The 20,722-nt window shown below is 42.8% G+C and overlaps 1 protein-coding gene across 1 annotated transcript in view; it reads right to left on the reverse strand.

Moving 5' to 3' along the window:
- The window catches only part of Cfap61 (cilia and flagella associated protein 61), a 295,900-nt gene that overhangs the window by 166,832 nt on the left and 108,346 nt on the right, over positions 1 to 20,722 (reverse strand). The window contains exons 16-17 of the mRNA XM_036186271.1: positions 10,576 to 10,782; positions 7,106 to 7,240 (exon numbers count right to left, since the gene is read on the reverse strand). Of these exons, the coding sequence (XP_036042164.1) occupies positions 7,106 to 7,240; positions 10,576 to 10,782 (342 nt within the window). The remainder of the gene's footprint in view (positions 1 to 7,105; positions 7,241 to 10,575; positions 10,783 to 20,722) is intronic.

Genomic DNA, 20,722 nt, shown 5'->3' on the forward strand with positions numbered 1-20,722 from the left:
ATATATAACTTCTCTAGTCAGCATCCGTAGCTCTAATCACCCCCTTTGCCATTTTACTATACCAAGTATTTAAAATAGCCAGAGCCATGCCACCTGTGGGCACCACTGATCTTTTCCTCCTCAAAGGCAAACTCTAAAGAAGCCACCAGCTCCCACCCGAGAGCAAGGGACCACTGAAGCCTCTCTCAGCTGCGGCCTTCCATTGCTCCTTGGCAAGCAGCTGACGTGTCCCCAGGGACTCCTGGGACCTGTGTTCCTCATGCTAGCTCTGTGGGAAATAGGACGGCCCCTCCCACACTGTAGGGGCTGTGATAAGAACCCAATCAATATCCAGGAGTGCCTCCAGGGTGGGTTGGGGGCTCCTGTTGGAAAACTTAGCAACTATTTTTAAGGATAACACCACTACTGGGGATGGACCGGAACAAAGGGCTCATAGGCAGCTTAGAAACAGAGGTTATTTCTGTCTCCCTTTTGTGTTCGGATGGACATTTGCAGCCCAGTCTCCAAAAAAGAAAAACCTTCCTAAGTTGTCTTTGTCACTGAATTTTATCATAGCAACTGGGAAAATAACCAAGGCATCTGTGTGTGTGTGTGTGGGGGGGGAGGTGGTGTATACAGATCTACTTTCTGTTTCTTGAATTTATATTTATATCACAGTAAAGTTTGATTGGAGGGAGATTGTCTTGCACCCTTTATTGTACAAAATGAGGATAAGATTTGGCATTGGGTGATGACGCTACTGAGATACTGAAATCAATTTCACAATTTATTCTCATCATTTTGCTATTCTCTCACAGCCCAACTCCTAAATATCACCTAGCATTTGTCTGTTGTGCCGCTAGCTCCCCAGTAAACCACCAGGCACTCCCAGGACGGGCTGAGAACACTGCTGAGCTCCATTCAATATAAAGCTGAATCTTGGGAAGTTTGTAATATAACCACCATATGGGGTCATATTTTTCTTCTTTTTATAGCAGCTGCCAATGTACAACCCAAAGAGACTCACAGACACCCTCAATCTACTGGTGTCTCAAAACAGGCCTAGCGCAGCAACCTGTACCCAGATGCCTGATTCTCCCAGCCTCACTCAGCCAAAGTCAGGCTGGTACAGGATTCACACAAGGAACGGATACTGTCTAGAGGGGGCTCCTGGCAAGTTTGTGGGAATGTTTTGGTGAAGTGGCTGGTGTCAAAGATGTGAGGGATTTAAAAAGTTCAGTGTCAAGCTGTCTTCCTTCTCTGTGTGCAGTTTCCTAGAATGGTCATGATAAAGGATTTAGACGTTAGTTAATAAAGTCTACAAGTTATGGCTAAGCGAGAGAGTTAGGGCAACCAAGCAAGTGACCCCCACTCTGAAACACACAAACTCCTCTATGAAGAAGATGGTCACGGCAGGAAGTGCTCATGTGACAATTATACAGGATGATCATGCACGGCCTTTAGCCAGATCTCAGCAAACAGTAGGCACAGGCGGATGGTGGTTATCACTTTCTAAGAGAAAAGACTGGAGACGCTCATGAGGACAAACCGCCAGTTCACAAGCCATTCTGACGTCTGCAAGCACACACATACTATATTTAACCAGACAGTGTTAGGGAATTGGGAGAAATGGCATAGAAGGTTTGCTATTTGAGGAAAGGAAGGAGTCCACGGGGAAATTTATACAGATTTCTCTCCGACTCACAGAGGAAAGGGTTTACCACCGTTTGAAGCATGAGCATGTAGGAAGTGGCTGGGAACTGGGCTGAGAAAGCAACCTAGCCCCCAGCAGTGACTGAAAGGGGGTTAATCAGTACATGGATGGTGCTGAAAAATATGCGCTCACAATTTTAGAATCATCTTCCAAGAAGAGACTAGAGAACTGTGGATTTGGGTTTGTTTTAAAAAACCTACTCCACACTTCAACCACAACTACAACCAAGGGAAGGCTGACTACTGTCAGTGAATGTTAGCAGGTTTAAGGAAGGGACTGGGAAACAATTACACTGGAGGAAACCTAGCAGGTGCTGGGAGAATAATGCAATTTCCCGAGGCAGCATATGCCCAAGTGCAACAGGATCCAGTAACCGTCCATCAGATGGTCATTATAGCTGGACTGGGGAAGAACAGCCCAGATGAAAAGGGGCAATTCAAAGGGTACTGAATGCCAGCCAGTGACATCTTCCTGAGATCACATACCAGGAAAGGGCGGGTCGGGGTGGGGATGGGCCTGTTAGATACACTGTCATTTTTCCTTGTCGAAAGACAAGGGGAGATGTGGAGAAAACAAACACAGAGAATCCAAATGGAGGCCTCCAGAGAAGTCAGTCCAGATTTCAGCAGACTCATTAATACCCAGAGGGGGGAAAAAAAACCATCTCAGAGCTGATCACTCCACAAGTAAGCTTTCTCAGGAGGGGAAGGAGGTCATACATTCATTTTATGACCACCATAAATCAAGATGAAAAATAAAATAATTAGGATAGACCATTAAGAACTTCTGTGATTAATTTAAAAAAAAAAAAGCCAGTAAATCTTAAGGTGAATTTCTGGACTTTATCCTTATAAATAATTGTTATTTAAACACCAGAAGAGAAATCAGTACCCGGGACACAAAGTACAGCTATCAAAGGGATTCTAAAGACGTAAGTCCAACCCTAAAGAGAGTCCCAGCTCTTCCTGTCCTTCTCCCTCCCACACCTACCTCCATTAATACCTTAACTAAGGAGCAGGAACAGAGGAGATGGCTCTTACAGAGGACCTGGGTGCAGTTCCCCAGCACCCACATGGAGGCTCACAACTATTTGTAATTTCAGCTCCAGAGGATCCAGCGCTCTCTTCTGGCTTCTTTGGGTACTGCATGCATATGGTGCACAGACATACACGCAGGCAAAACGCCCAAACACATAAAAGAACTAAATTAAATAGAAAATAAATATACTGTAATATATACTGTAAATATACTGTCAACTTCCCCAAGAGTAGTGACAGTCAACTCAAAATCCCTCTAGGGTTCAGGCACGAGAGAAAAAAAAATGCTTCTCCATAGACCTCCAAAGAGAGAGAAAGGTAGCTTGCTCAAATCTTCAGTCTGTCTGCACAAGGAATTCAAGCAAATTTCGAGTATTTCTCAGGTTCACGGTACTCATGATGGTAAGATATGATGGCCCATTTAATAAAGTTTCCATGACAATAATTCAGAACATAAATGCATAGGCCAAGATGGCTCATTCAAACTGAATGAGAATCTTCCAGGCCTATTGTGTGGATTATGATCTTGACCAGGAAGCACCTTCTCTCTTCTCCATGAATTCCTACTGGTCAGTTGTAGGGATGTTATGGCGAATCTTGGGGACCAATTTCTGGAAGGTATGATGAAGACGAATACATTTAGATGCTTCCCTATGACCTGCTCTGAAGAGAGCTGTTCATCCCCAAACCAGGCAGTAGTTCTGTGCCTCAGGGTGGGGAGGGGAGGGCACACTGCCCTGCCATGCAGTGATGATTCTCAATCACAGCTGCCTTGTGCCAGATTCAAATTGGCAACCCACTGAGATGAAACTCGGTCTATCCCATTACTCATGCCTGGAGTGATCCACCCCCTTGAAGATCGGCTTCCTAGGTGAAAGCAAAGGACAGCCACTAAAAGATGCGCCAAGCAGGGTAAAAGGCATGAAAAGCAAGTGGCTGGAGACAGATGACACCAGTAGGATGTAGAAGCTGATGCATGTGGCAGGGGGACCTGGGACTTATAGGGAAAAGGGAATTCCGTGAGATTACTCTGCTCTGCATGGTTCAACCATGGTGATTCTATCGCTCATCTCAGGCAAGGGAAGTCGTCAGCCTACATTGAAATGACTCCCCAAACAACCACATTAGGTCCATCTTATCTCAGACAATTGTTTAAATTGTTGAACTTGTCTAAAATGTTTTTAAAAAGAGAAAACCAACTTTAGATGATACAAATCAGCACCTCAAGTTTTGAATAGTTAGGCCCATTCTATGTGGGTCATAATGTGGCTGATCCTTTGACTAAGACCTTCACATTTTCAAAATTGTTCCTCAAGTTTAGTGCAGTGGCTGTGTTGTTTGTGTGCAAAGGCCATTCACACTCTAGATAAGTGCTCTTCCACTGAGCTGGGTCCCCAGTCCAGACACTATTCACTGCTCTTGAAACCCTCACACCTCTTCATTTTAGGCAAAGCTGATGCTCTATCACCAGACACTGTACAGGCTACATGCCACCAACCCCTCAGTAAATCTTAATCTTACTAAACCACATGTCAAGATTGGATGTGGTCAGTAATGGTAGACGTTCTTCTCAGACGGTCAGAACTCACCAGCACTGTAAACACCACAGCACCACGCAGCAAGCAAACATCTGAACCATCATTTTTCTCACTGGCCCATTGAGGGCTTTTCTTCCTAGACCCCAGGTTTAAACTATCGCCTTCCACTGTGTCTCAACATGTGCCAGGTCTCTAGAAGGACAAGGAGTCACACATCCTGACATGAGCAGGGAAAAGGTTATTAAATGTAAGCAATGATTTCAAATCATGCCAACCTCAGAAATAATACTAGGACCATTTTGAATTGAACAAAATGTTTTCTCTCCACCTGGAGCTCCACCTCATCTCAGCATGGCCCAGTTCCAGAGGTTCCTAGAGGACAGGCAGGAGTGTCTTGCCTGCTTGAAACAACATGCTCATGCCCCATGCAACAGCTCTATGTGCCTCCCGACAGCTTGAACACCCCCACTCATTCCATGAAAGTACTGGCTGAAGTTACGGGAGCCCCACTAATGTAATGCAAAAGACCTTCTCTTGGCCCAGCCCTGTCTATGTGAAGGCATGTTAGCAATGGTGCAATGGTATATCAACTTTACCGGATCTGGTATACATGCTGCAAAGCATCGTCTGCTGAGATCATCCCTTCCCCACCCCTACATCTAATGAGAATTATGGAAGATGTTTCAGAGATGGATACAGCATGTAGCCGCTTTCTCTAGCCCTAAAATGCCCTCTTTGCACCTAGCAGGATGGCTGGTTCCAGGATGCCCCAATGCAACAGGCCCCCTGGTCCTCCAGGTGGGCCCCTGTATGTCTCACTTTTAGAGTGCAGTGGGCCCTGATACTAAGAATATGCCAGAGATTAAATAACTACCTGGTGTTCGCTTCAAGACGGTACTGGAGGAGGGGAAAGCAGGAAAGAAGAAGGAAGATACCAAATGGCCGAGAATAGAAAATCATTGTCTCCAGGTACTGTGCACATGGAGACTCTTAAGTGCTCTCTAACAGGCCCAGCACGGCAAACACGGAGTGGACAGGTCTTCCGTTCCCCTTCCCTCTCCCTTGCTAAACCACAGATTCCATTCCTAAAGGTCCATTCCCTTATTTGGCCACTTATGCCTAACTCTTTCTAAGGCTGATCAGCAAGGTCCAGCTATCCAACCCCAAGGTCCAGGAATCAGAATTCATTGTTTGGCTACAGTGACTAACATGTCCCATCAGGGCTTAACAATGCATCCTAACACAGACTTGCCCCTTTTCTCCTCAAAATCCACTCCTGCAGAGAGAGACACCTGCTGCTGTCTTTGTCCCATCCAGAGGCAGCCCCCCTACACACACATACAACATGTCCCCTCAGGGGTAATAAAATCTCCCTTTGTGCTGAGAATTTGGTGTCTGGGTGTGTTCTCTGCTGACTCAGAGGCCCCTTCAGATCTCTGTGCTCCTCAAGGTTTGCAAATTGTCATGTGTGAACTGGTTTATGAAGATCTCAGCACATGGAAACTTCGATACTAATTCAGCAGAGTAACTCTATGTCTGCAAAATCTAAGGGTAACATAACTGAACTTGGATTTCGTCTGCCTTTGCTTTTTAAATCTCATTTTTCCAGGAATTAATTTTGTGAAAACTATGACAGATTGAAATTTGAAAAAAAAAAAAAAAAACAGTAAGGGGAAGTTCTCTCATCACAGGAGATGGGGGTATGGGAGGTAGGAAACTATGTTCTATACGACTGTATCTGCTTATCACCTTCCATTATAAAAGGTTAAAAAATAAACGAAACCAAATTGCTGCTCATTTTCAGTCTCTCCTCAAATGTAGATATATAATTGTTAAAAAAAATATAAATTTTGTTATTTTATCAATATATGGATCCCGTCAGACTTAAAACAAACTCACTTCTGGAGAACTGATGCCTCTGGGCTGGGGTGGGCAGTCCCCACCCTGTGGGAAGCTGGGCTGTTGTTCCCTACTGTTCCCCCAACTCTGAGGAACACTCCTGGACTTAATGTTTGGATGTTTAAATTTCCACTTTCTGTTTTTAGCTTTCAGGAAGGACAAATTTTAGCCACTAAGGTATTTTGCTTTTAAACTCAAAGTACTCAGAACACTGGGAGAATACATGTTGGTCAAGTTAACATGATAATGTTTAAATTTAAATTTAAATTACAACAATAACAAAAAAATGTTAACATATATAAACATTCAAACACAGGTACCAGGCCCTTTTCTTGTCTGGTCATAAAGGCATTCCAAGGTTAGTTTGTTTTTTTTTTTTTTTTTTTTACCTCAAGTCAGGTAAAATAAACAAGCCTGTTACTCATTTTGACTTCCCACAGGAGTTTTTATGTGAGCATGTTTTTAAAACAAAAACAAAAAACAAAAAACAAACAAACACGAACTTAAGACCGAACATCTCCAACATGACATTTCTCTGGCGGCTTTGTCCTAACAGCAAGAAGACCACTGACTGACTTAAAAGGAATCGATTGAAGGGGTAATTCTTCTGAGGACAGGGAAAGAAGATAAAAATATGATGGGGGGTGCGGATGGCTCCAGGCCACTCATTTGTCCAAGCACCAGGGACAACACACAGGGTATCTATCCCTGCTATATCCTCTGAAGGAGGATGTGGCTACTGTTTTAGGCTTACTGTGAAATAACCACTTGAGGGCAAGGCTGCAGGAGCCCTTGCAGGGAGCTGCCTGTAAGGGTATGAGCGCCAGGTTCCCTGTAATTAAGAAGCAGCCTGCTCAGTGAAGACAGGGCTGCCACCCCATCTGCCAAGCCCGCGGGAGCTGGCACTGTGCCTCTCTGCCTGCCGCCCTGCTACCCACCTGATCCTTGGAGACCTCCTTTGATGGAGCGTTTATGCCAAGCTTTTCCAGAGGATAGACAATCTGTCGTCGTGGTCGCACGGGAACCAAGTAATGAAGGGCAGATGTCAGGGAGTGGGCGGCCGAGTTCTGAAGCTGAAAGACAGCAATCTCTATTTTAGAGGAGAGAATGTCAGAGGCACACAGCGCAGATGTCTGCATGCTGCTTGACAAATACAAAACTCTTCACTCGGCCAAGTCAGAGAGGGGAGGGAAAAAAATCAGCAAATAAACAAACATACTCTCCGAGCAGAGGAATGAATTGTAGATAATGCCTGACACTAATGAAGATAATTACGGGAGTAATTACATTACTATCTCTGTGGGAACGATAGATAAACAAGTGGTGTGGTTTATGGGATTTTTCAGCACAAGTCTTTCCCCCAGGAGAATATTCTTCTCCACAGTGATCGTGAATCAGCTGGATTTGACCCCATTAAGCTGTGTTATTCGAGTCCTGTTAACCTTTGTGCGTTGGGCACAAGCTGCTTTAACACACGTAGATAAAAATGCTGCCCAGGGGGCAACATAGCCCAGATGTGGAAGCACTCAGGCAATGTCACGTGGGCTTTTCTTAAAAAGTGAAATAAGGGTCTCAGAATGAAAGAATAAAACTGGAAAAGGAGGTCAGAGAAGAGGATCAAATGATTTGGGTTTGTATTATGACTAAGTTATGAACTGGATTTATGCTTGTTAAAATAGAAAATAAATAATTTGACAGTAGTGCTTTAAATATTCATTTTAAAGCTTGACAGGGAATGGTGACTCTCACATTTATGAAATCTTGGAAATTAAAAAAAAAAAATAACTCAGGGCCAAGAAACCACTTCACCCTTTGTCTTAGTGAAGGTTTCTACGGCTGCCACACAACACCAGGACCAAGAGCAAGTTGGGGAGGAAAGGGTGTATTTGCCTTACACTTCAGCATTGCTGTTCGTCACCTAAGAAAGTCAGGACAGGAACTCATGCAGGGCAGGAACCTGGAGACAGAAGCTGATGCAGAGGACACGGAGGGGTGCTGCTTACTGGCCTGCTTCATGTGGCTTGCTCAGCCCACCTTCTTATAGAACCCAGGGCCAGAAGCCCAGGGAGGCACCACCCACCATGGGCTGGGCTCTACCCCACTGATCACTAACTGAGAAGATGCCTTGCAGCTGGATCTCATGGAGGCCTTTCCTCAACTCAGGCTGATGACTCTAGCTCGTGTCAAGCTGGCACACAAAGCCAGCCAGTGTAACCCTCAAGTGTAAAACTGAGAGAAGGCAAACTGGCAACGAGGTGTCTTCTTAGTGATTAAAGTCCCAGAGAAAAACAAGTAAAGCAGAACGTTAGATGTGTCTTAATAAATACAATGGTCTGGGTAAGACTCATGTACTGTTTTAAAGTAGCCATGGGCATTGCTATGAGCTTCCAGAAGAGCTTTCTAGACTCTTTCACCATTGCACCTCATGCTCTAACTTCACACATTACTGAAAATCAGAACCCAGGAAACCCTGGCCAGAGTGTTGTTTTCCTGTCTGTGAATGTCAGTGGTTCTCAACCTCCCTAATGCTGTGACCCTTTAATACAGTTCCTCATACTGTGGTGACCCCAACCATAACATTATTTTTGTTGCTACTTCATAACTGTAATTTTACTACTGTTACGAATCACAATGTAAATATCTGATATGCAGGATATCTGATATTTGATTCCCCCGGGGGTCGTGACCCATGGGTTGAGAACCACTTGTTTTATGTGCTTGGGCAAGGTAAAGAGAACCGCTGCCATAGTGAGATACTGGCATCTCAACTTCACTACTGGAGAACTTGGGGCAGAATTTGGGAATTCTCACTCAAATGACTTGGGACAGCTTCTTACTCCTGTTTCACTCGTACATGTGTAAATCAGCCAACAGTGTGACTGAGGGAACCTGTTTCCAAATGTGTTTTGATGGCTTACAGGATGCATGCCCCTAACTCCATATTGTTTGGTAAGCAGACACAGGTGCAATGAAATGCCCAAGATATCTTTAGTATGGGTGCAAATGGACTTTGCTCTGACCTGGCACATCCAGGCAGCATGGTAAATAGAAACTAAGAATTTAATATCACACCTGGAAGGTCACACAGTTGGTATTCAGTCAAGCGCAAAGTGACGGAAATTGTTTGGGGCCAGGGTTTTCCTGAACAACTGTTATCTTCCATGTCATGAATCATATTGCTGTCCTGCTACATGTTACAGGAGAAACAAACACCACTGAAAACAAAACCTCACTGAAGCATGGTCCACACCCCATGAAGACTCCTTTCCACGGTTCTCTCCCTCCTTTCCCATAGGCATCCCTCCAGCTGGCTTTTGTTTCAGATGAGACCCTGGCATAACTATTGTAAGTGTATGTGCTAATGCACTTAGAGACTGTCTAAGAAATACTTTGGTAAGTAAGGGCATTTGAAAATTCCACTTAGTTCCTCATGGACACTGAGAAAAAAAAATGTGACAGTGTGTGGAATGTGGAATTGGCAGAATGTGGAAAAGCTTGAGGTCATGACCCAAAACTGAAGGGACAACTTCTACTCAGCCTGGTAGTTGAAACCCATTACCTTGAGAGTATGCACCAAGTTGGGGATCAATGTTAGTGACCTAGAGACCAGTTTTCAGGAAACAACCCCATGGGAATCTGGCCTAGATAGCACTTACTGGGGAACAAGCAGGTTATGGTACACAAGGAGGTGAAGGTGTCTGTATGTGTGTATCAGCAGCTCCTAGGAACTGAGGATACAGTTTGAGAAAGAAAAGGCAAAGGTACAGCCTGCATGGGAAGACGCACGCTCGTGAGCACTGAAGGAAGAGAAGAAGAGGATGTGGAGGGAGATGAGCTGGTATCTGGGGTGGATGTATATGGCATATGCACATTAGGTCTCTATTGCTGTGATACTCTCTGGAAGTATAACAAGTATTAGATGGAATTACATAGGTATACCCTATGGCAGAGTTCCACCAGAACTGTACATCTCTGCCTATTTTTATGGAAATGGTTATAAATTTTATTCAGAATGCAGTGTACAGAATACCAATTGTAAAGGAAGAAACTACTTTCTTCTACAGAGTTCTTTGTTTCCAAGAACATGATAGGATCATTTTGGCGTCACACCATGAGAAGTAGTGTGCTGTTCATGTCTGGTACAGCTAGATTTTCAGGTGCCATTCTGTCAATATAGAAAAACCAATAGATCTGTCTAATTACATTGGTTCTGGTTGGTTCAGAAACTGGAAGCCACCTGGACTTTTGCCACAGTGAGGCAAACGGCCTAATCAAATATGGCCAGTGGAGACTCAGATGCATGCTACAGTCAAAGTCATCCCTAGAAGAACAGATAAGATGCAGCACACACAGGATGCCACCATGCATACCTATGAGCAGGAGGGGACAGCCCACGCCAGCCTCTTACCTTGCTGTCCCTGGATTGTGGGTATACAGGGTAGTAGAGACATGACTTATAGCCTAAGCGAAGGATCTCCTTCAGGAAAAACTTGGTGTAGTGTCGGAAAATAGGGTTCAGGGCAAAATGGTGCAAGCGCCCATGCTCTTCCTGCTGGTGGTGGCTAAAGTAGATGAAGTCCTCGATGTTGTAATGAGATCGTATGAACTCTATATCCTAGAGAAGAGGAAGAAAAAGGATGGTCCAAACAAACTGCACGCATGCGCATTGTGATACATAAATCACTTAAGGTGGGGCTGGGGGATTGCTTGCATGGTAAAGGTCTTCTCATTCAAGCATGAGGACCTGAATTGATTCCCCAGAACCCATGCAAAACAAGTCTGGTGTGGTGGCAGGTACTTTAATCCCAGTGCTGGGGAGATGGAGACAGGAGGATTCCTGGAGCTCGCTCGCCTGCCAGCCTAGTTTACTCAGCAAATGGCATGCCAATGGGAGAACCTATCTCGAAAAACAAGGTGGACAGCTCCTGAGAAATAACACCCTAGGCTGTCCTTTTGCTTCTTCTCCATGCATGCACACACATATGCACCCCCACATACACACACAATTTTTAAAAACTGCTTCAAGCCCAATAGTGAGAAGTGTGTTTGTTTCTTCCACTCTTCACTATCCTGTCTCTAATGCTGGTTTCAGTAATGGGGGTTGAGCTGAGAGTCTTGCACATGTCTGGCAAGTCCTCTACCCCTGAGCTACATCTACCGCCCTTGGTTATTGAGACCAGTTCTCTCTAGGGAGCTCAAGCTCACCTTGAACTTACTATGTAACTAAGGCTAGCCTAGAACTGATGACCCCCCTGCCTCAGCCTCCCGGGTGCTGGGATTACAGGTTTACACACACTGCCATGCTTGGCTTACTAATTCTTTGAAAACAGAAAGTATGTGCTTGTTCTGGTGATCTGTCTGTGGAATAAGGCTAAATAGATTTGTTTTCATGTCTTTGGCTGCTGTCAACATGGCAAGCCTTGAGTGCCTGGTTAGGTTTGGCAAAGCGGTCTTGTCACATTTCTGGGCACAAGGAGCACCAGTGGGCCGGCACAAGTGACTGGGCACAGGTTGAGAGTCAGTAGAGAGGCTGCTAGTGTGGAAATGTCCCATCTCAGAGTTACACTGTTAGCACATGGCTGGGTTGTGAAGAGCAAGCCCCGGCAGGGCGTTCCTTACTCTGCTCCTGTGGTAGGTAAGAGATTTATGCAGTGGGAGGCAATTGAAGGGACTCAAGAGTGTTCACACGGAGAGGAAATCCTGGTCACACTGCTCCTATCTTCATGGGCCTTTGTCTCCTCACAGTACAGTAGAATCAAGGCTCAGGCATACTAACTGTGGACTGCTGCAGTCTGGCCTCCTTTGCCTCTCTAATGCACACCACTGAGAGCCACAGAGTCCAAATCCAAACATAGTATAAATAACAAGCACACCAAAGTAAAAATCAAACCAAATGTAGATGGAAAAACACAGCTTCAAGAACAGAGACTGGAGAATATGAAAAACTTGACTTAATCTATGGCCAGCAAGCTTGTAACAGCTATCAATCTGTATCCAAGCCTCCCCTCCCTAGCCCACCAGTGCCCAGCTTCTGTTCCAAAGTACAGCAGAAACGGGTTTGCAACCACCCAGCAAGTGGTGGCACCCCAGAGCAACTCTGGCAGCCTTTCAATCTTCATTGACCCTATAATGGCTTTTATAGCACAATACGTTAATTACCAAGGCTACATTGCTCATTATAAAATAAAAAGAGTGATACAGGGGGCTGAGAAATCACTGAAAAGGAAAGGGCAGGGAGCTAATAGAGGTCATTACTTCAAAACAGCAGATGGGCCACGTGCATCTAATCTTACTCTCATCCCAAGTCCCTTAAAATAACTAGAGCAGTTTTTATTTAGATATTTTAATTTAAATTTTCTAAAAAGAATAACAGGGTGGAAGAGAGGTAAAAATGTAAGGAAGTGCTACCTTGCACGGGAACTTTGCATGGCTTGGTTAAATCTTTTTACCTAGGTCCACACCAGGGTCCCTGCCTGCCTGTTGCTACGACATTCAACAGTACAAGTGGAAATCAGAGAATGGCTGCCCATCTCCCAGTTGGCCAGGTGGGCAGCCCTGCCAGCAGCAGCAGAGAGGAAGTGGAGAGCCACACCCATGCCGGCCACCCACACTGGCAATTCAATCTTTCATTCATGACGCAGACAGACTTGTGGAGAGCGCTTATATACAACCAGAGGAGAGAAAGAAGACTTGCAACAGTGAGGAAATAGGTAATTCAGAGGACAGAGGAGAATTTTGAAAAATCAATATAAGGCCCTTGTAGGTTCCCAAAAGAAATCTTGCCTATAACATAGTTGGATATCAAGAAGAAACTGCAAGTGGACAAGGGAAAGACATGGAAGTTAAACATAGGAACCCTTGAGAGAGAGATTCCAGAAGACCTGTATGGTATTGAAATGATTGGAGACTGAATTTGAAATTCAGAAAACTAATGTCAAGGAAATAACAAGTGATGAGTAAGAAATACATCTATTAGGGACTCCAGGTAAGATACTGCCTACTGCTCACTAACACTCAAAGCCCATCCAGCAACACTAGACTGCACTCCCTCCCCTGAGCTCCACAATAGGGTCCACAACACTAGCAGACTTATGGGAGGCCAGGCTGGTCCTACAAATCCCAAGAAAGATGCTGCCCACTGTCCACAAAACCCCTTTAAGCCTGCCCAACACCACCAGACTACATTCCATATCCTGGTCTACAACTTCAGAAGAAGACTTCCACTTTATCAGAGGCTGGATCTAGGGACCCCTTAGCCCCCCAAATCCCAGAGGGGACAATCTACTGGACCTGAAGACATTCTAGTCACTAGAACCCTTGGTCACTTAGATCATAACACCAGAGCAGAAAGAGATACCAAGGGGGAAAACACCCATCCAACAAAGACAAATGCAAGAATCAACACCTAGAACTACAACCATCCCAAATCCAGGTGCCTAAATGCCAGTGTAAGCATACAATCAACAACAGAAAAGGCAACATGGAATCACCAGAGCCCAGCTATCCTACAACAGCAAGACCTGAACAATCCAATACAGGTGAAGCACAAGAAAATGACCTTAAAATGACTTTATGATGATGATAGAGGACCTTAAAAAGATATGACTAAATCCCTTTAAAAACTTGAGGAAAAGACAAACAAAAATTGGAAGGAATCAATAATTCCCTAAAAGAAAGCCAAAAACAAACAAACAAACAAACAGGTGAAGGAAACTGTTCAAGACCTGAAAATGGAAATAGAAACAATAAAGAAAACACAAATGGAGGGAATCGTTGAAATGGAAAATCTGGATAAGCAAACAAGAACTATAGATGCAAGCATCACCAACACAATACAAGAGATGGAAGAGAGAAACTCAGACATTGAAGACATGATAGAGGAAATAGATTCATCAGTCAAAGAAAATGTTAAATCTAAAAAATTCCTAACACAAAACATCTAGGAACTCTGGGACAATATGAAAATACTAAACACAAGAGTAATAGGAGAAGAAACCCAGTTCAAAAACCCAGAGAATATATTTAACAAAATCATAGAAGAAAATTTTCCAAACCTAAAGAAGCACATGCTTATAAAGGTATAAGCAGCTTTCAGAACACCAAATAGATTGGATCAGAAAAGAAAATCCCCTCAACACATAATAAGCAAAACACTAAACATACAGGGAAAAGGCCAAGTAAAGGCAAACATATTAGAATCACACTCAATTTCTCAACAGAGACCCTAAAGTCCAAAAGGGCCTGGACAGATGGCTTGCAAACTCTAAGAGACCACAGATGCAGCCCATTGTATTATACCCAGCAAAACTTCAATCATCCTAGACAGAGCAAAGAAGATATTTCATGACAAAGTCAAATTTAAACAATACCTATCGACAAACCCAGTCCTACAGAAGGTACTAGAAGGAAAACTCCAATCCCAGGAAGTTAACTACACCCACAAAAAAACAGGCAATAAATAATCTCACACCAGCAAAACTCAAAGACGGGAAACACACACACACACACACACACACACACACACACACACACACACACACTCTAACAGCAACAACAACAAAATAATAGGAATTAACAATCATTGGTAATTAATATCCCTCAATATCAATGGACTCAATTTGCCAACCAAAAGACATGGGCTAACAGAATGGATACAAAAACAGGATCCATCATTCTGCTACATACAAGGAACATACCTCAACATCAAGATGGATATATTACCTCAGAGTAAAGGGTTGGAAAAAGATTTCCCAATCAAATGGACCTAAGAAATAAGCTGGTATAGCTATCCTAATACCTAACAAAATAGAATTACAACCAAAATTAATCAAAAGAGATGGAAAAGGGCATTTCATATTCAAAGGAAAAATCCACCAAGATGATATCTCAATCCTGAATATTATGCCCCAAATGTAATGGCACCCATATTTGTAAAAGAAACATTACTAAAGCTTAAATCACACATAGAACCCCACACAATAACAGTGGAAGACTTTAACACCCCACTCTCACCAATGCACAGATTGTGCAGACAGAAACTAAACAGAGAAATAACAAATTTAACAGACATTATGACTCAAATGGACCTACACAGAACATTTCACCCAAACACAAAAGAATATACCTTCTTCTTAGCATCTCATGGAACCTTCTCCAAAACTGACCATATATATATTCAGCCACAAAGGAAGTCTCAACAGATACCAAAAAAAATTGAAATAGCCTCCCGAATCTCACCAAACCTCCATGGATTAAAGCTGGATTTCAACAACATAAACAACAGAAAGCCTACAAACTCATGGAAACTGAACAACTCTCTACTGAGTTACCACTGGGTCAGGGAAGAAATAAAGAAAGAAGTAAAAGACTTCCTAGAATTCAATGAAAATGAATGCACAAAATACACAAACTAATGGGACACAATGAAAGCTGTGCTACGAGGAAAGTTCATAGCACTAAGTGCTTTCATGAAGAGTTTGGAGAGATCTCATATTAGTGACTTAACAGCACACCTGAGCACTCTAGAACAAAAAGAAACAAACATGCCTAAGAAGAGTAGACAGCAGGAAATAATCAAACTGAAGGCTAAAAACAATAAAATAGAAACAAAGAGAATACAACAAAATCAATGAAACAAAGAGTTGGTTCTTCAAGAAAATCAACAAAATAGATAAACTCTTATACACCAACTAAAAAGCAGGGGTAGAACATTCAAATAAACAAAACCAGAAATGAAAAGAGAGACATAACAACAGACTCCAAGGAAATACCAAGAATCATTAGATCATACTTCAAAAACTTGTACTTCACAAAATTGGAAAATCTAAAAGAAAAAACAAGTTTCTTGACAGATACCACTTACCAAAGTTGAATCAATACCAGATAAACAATTTAAATAGACCTATAACCCCTAAGGAAATAGAAGCAGTCATCAAAATCTCCCAACCAAATAAATCCCAGGACCAGATGATTTTTAACACAGAATTCTACCAGTCTTCCAAAGAAGAGTTAATACCAATACTCTTCAAATTGTTCCACAAAATAAAAGCAGATGTAACACTGCCAAATTTTTTCTATGAGGCCACAGTCACCTTGATTTCCAAACCACCCAGAGACTCAACAAAGAAAGAATTACAGACCAATTTCACTCATGAACATTGATGCAAAAATACTCAGTAAAATACTAGCAAACTGAATCCAAGAACACATCAAAAAGCTATCCACCATGACTAAGTAGGGTTTACCCCAGTGAAGCAGGGATGGTACAACATATGAAAATCTGTTAGTGTAATCCATCATATAAACATTCTGAAGGGAAAAAACACACAATTATCTCATTAAATGCTGAAAAAGCTTTTGACAAAATCCAACACTCCTTCATGATAAAAAGTATTGGAGAGATCATGGACATACCTAAACATAATAAAAAGCAATATACAGCAAGCAAATGGCCAACATCAAATTAAATGGAGAGGAATTCAAAGCAATTCCAAAAACAGGAATAAGACAAAGCTGTCCACTCTCTCCATATCTATTCAATATTGTACTTGAAGTTCTAGCTAGAGCAATAAGACAACTAGAGGAAATCAAGGGAATACAAATTGGAAAGGAAGAAGTCAAAGTATCATTATTCACAAATGATATGATAGTATACATAAGTGGCCTCCAAAACTCTACCAGAAAATTCCTACAGCTGATAAATACCTTTATTCAAGTGACTGAATACAAAATTAATTCAAAAGAATCAGTTGACCTCCTATATACAAACAATAAATGGGTTGAGAAAGAAATGAGAGACTCAACACCTTTTACAATAGCCTCAAATAACATGAAATATTTTGGTGTAACTCTAACCAAGAAAGTGAAAAGACCTTTATGACAAGAACTTCAAGTCTTTGAAGAAAGTACCGAAGAAGATATCAGAAGATGGAAAGATCTCCTATGCTCATGGATCAGCAGGATTAACATAGTTAAAATGGCTGTCTTACCAAAAGTAATCTGCAGATTCAATGAATCTACAATTCAATTCAGACTCAATCAGTTAAAATCCCAACACAATTCTTTACAGACCTTAAAAGAACAATACTTAACTTCATATGGAAAAACAAAAAATCCAGGATAGCTAAAACAATCCTGTACAATAAAAGAACTTTCAGAGGTATTACCAGCCCTGATTTCAAGCTCTACTACAGAGCTATAGTAATAGAAACCACATGGTATTGGCATAAATACAGACAGGTGAGATCGAATCAAAGACCCATATGTAAATCTACATAGCTATGAATACCTGATTTTCAACAAAGAAGTCAAAATTATACAATGGAAAAAAAGCACCTTCAACAAATGTTGCTGGTATAACTGGATATCGGCATGTAGAAGAATGCACAAAACTCAAGACCAAGTGGATCAAAGACCTCAACATAAAACCAAACACATTAGAAGAGAAGGTGGGAAATAATCTGGAACATATTGGCACAGGAGACAACTCCAGAACAGAACAGCAATAACATAGGCACCAAGATCAACAACTAGTAATGGGACCTCATGAAACTGAAAATTTTCTGTACAGCAAAGGACACTGCCAATAGGACAAAATGGCAGCCTACAGAATGGGAAAAGATCTTCACCAACCCCACATCTGAGAGAAGGCTGATCTCCAAAACATTTAAAGAACTCAAGAAACTAGACATCAAAAAACCAAATAATCCAATAATTTAAAAATGGGGTACAGAGCTTAACAGTAACTCAAATGGCTGAGAAACACTTAAAGATGTTTAACATTCATAGCCATCAGGGAAATGCAAATCAAAAGGACTTTGAGATTCCTTATACCTGTCATAATGGCTAAGATCAAAAACACAAGCAACAGCTCATGCTGGAGAGGATGTGGAATAAGGAGAACACTCTTCCACTGTTGGTGGGAGTGCAAACTTGTACAGCCACTTTGGAAGTCACCATGATGGTTCTCAGAAAACTGGGACTCAACCTACCGCAAGATCCAGCTACACCACTCTTGGGCATATACCCAAAGGATGCTCAATCATACCACAAGGACACATGCTCAACTATGTTCATAGCAGCTTTATTTGTAATAGCCAGAATCTGGAAACAACCTAGATATCCCTCAACCAAGGAATAGATAAAGAAAATGTGGTTCATTTGCACAATGGAGTATTACTCTGCTGTTTAAAAACAAGGACACCAGGAAAGTTGAAGGCAAATGGATGGAACTAGAAAAAAAATCATCCTGAATGAGGTAACTCAGACTGAGAAAGACAAATATGGTGTGTACTCACTCATAAGTGGATATTAGCTATAAAGTAAAGGTTAACCATACTACAATCCACAGACCCAGAGAGGCTAGGTAACAAGGAAGATTCATCCAGATCTCCCTGGGAAGAGAAAATAGATATTTTGTGAATGGGCTGAGGGCAGGTGGGGATGGGAACATGACTGATCAGGTTGCAGGGCATGGAGTGGGAGAGTACTGAAAAAGGGGGCATATTCAGGGTCAGGTAGAAATCTGGTGCAAGGGAATCTCACAGGAATCTACAAGGAAGACCCTGGCTTAGACTCCTAGCAACAGTGGATCTGTTGCCTGAACTGAACTGCTCCTGTGACCAGATTGGTGCTTAGCCCAGTTGTCATTAGAGAGGTGCCATCCAGCAACTGATGGAAACAGATGCAGACCCACAGCCAAATATTACACAGAGTTTGGGGAATCCCGCAGAAGAGGAAGAGAAAAGATTGTAGGAGCTGGAGGAGTCAAGGACACCACAAGAAAACTCACAGATTCAACTAACCTGGGCACACAGGGGCTCACAGAGACTGAACCGACAAGCAAGGAGCCTGCATGGGACTGTTTTGTAGAATATTATTTTAAGGTGTGTTACTTTTGTTGCATTTGTTTAACTCTGTGAAGCTGTGTTACTGTGCCTGTGTAAAACATCTGATGGTCTAATAAAAAACTGAATAGCCAATAGCAAGGCAGGAGAAAGGCTATGCAGGGTTGGCAGGCAGAGAGAATATATAGAGGGAGAAATCTGGAGTGAAGAAAAGAGATGAAGGAGTGAGAAGCAGCAGCAGCCAGAGAAAGAGGTGGACTCCAGGGGCCAGCCACCCAACTACACAACAAGCCAAAGGGTAAGCGTAAGATTTATAGAAGTAAAAGAATGGGAAAAGCTCAGAGGCAAAAGGTAGATGGGATAAGTTAAGGAAAGCTGGCAAGAAATAAGCCAAGCTAAGGCTGGGCATTTATTTTTTATACATATTTTTATTTTATAATTAATTTAATTTTACATATCAGCCACAGATTCCCCTGTCCTTCCTCCTCCCATCCCCCCAGTCTTCCCCCCCAATCTACCCCCCACTCCCACCTCCACCAAGGTATGGTCTCCCCTGGGGAGTTAGCCCAGCCTGGTAGATTCAGTAGTCCCCTCCTCCCTACACCAAGGCTGAGCAAAGTGTCTCAGCATAGACCCTAGGCTCCAAAATGCTAGCTCATGCACCAAGGACAGGTCCCTGTTCCACTGCCTGGGGGCCTCCCAAACAGTTCAAGCTAATCAAGTGTCTTACTTATCTAGAGGGCCCAGTCCAGTTCCATGGGGGCTCCTCAGCTATTGGTTCAAAGTTCGTGTGTTTCTACTAGTTTGGCTATTTGTCCTTGTGATTTTTACAATCATGGTTTCAATATCTCTTGCTTATATAATCCCTCCTCTCTCTCTCTCTCTCTCTCTGTCTCTCTCTCTCTCTCTCTCTCTGTCTCTCTCTCTCTCTCTCATCTGTCTGTCTCTCTCTCTCTCTGTCTCTCTCTGTCTCTCTCTCTCTCTGTCTCTCTCTGTCTCTCTCTCTCTCTGTCTCTCTCTCTCTCACCAATTGTACTCCTGGAGCTCCACCTGGGGCTTGGCCATGGATCTCTGCATCTACTTCCATCAGTCACTGGATGAGAGTTCTATCATGACAGTTAGGGTGTTCGGCCATCCAATCACCAGGGTAGGTCAGCTCAGGCACTCTCTCAACCATTGCCAGTAGTCTAGAGTGGAGGTATCTTTGTGGATTACTGAGGACCTCTCTAGCACTCTGCTTCTTCCTATTCCCATGAGGTCTTCATTTATCATAGTATCTCTTTCCTTGTTCTCCCACTTTGTTCCTGATCCAGCCGGGACCTCCTGTTCCCCTAAGCTCTCTTTCCCCCAACCCTTGCCCTCCATTACCCCCCACCCCCAGTTTGCTCATGTAGATCTCATTCATTTCTCTGCTGTTGGGCAATCCCTGGGTCTTTCTTAGGGTCCTCTTTACTAGGTAGCCTCCCTGGAGTTGTGAATTGCAGTCTGGTTATCCTTTGCTTTACATCTAGTATTCACTTATGAGCAAGTACATACCATGTTTGTCTTTCTGAGTCTGGGTTACTTCACTCAGGATGATATTTTCTAGTTCCATCCATTTGTCTCCAAACCTCATGATGTCATTGTTTTTCTCTGCTGAATAATACTCCATTGTGTATATGTACCACATTTTCTTTATCCATTCTTCAGTTGAAGGGCATCTAGGTTGTT

Source organism: Onychomys torridus, chromosome 4, assembly GCF_903995425.1.
Source record: "Onychomys torridus chromosome 4, mOncTor1.1, whole genome shotgun sequence".
NCBI lineage: Eukaryota > Metazoa > Chordata > Mammalia > Rodentia > Cricetidae > Onychomys > Onychomys torridus.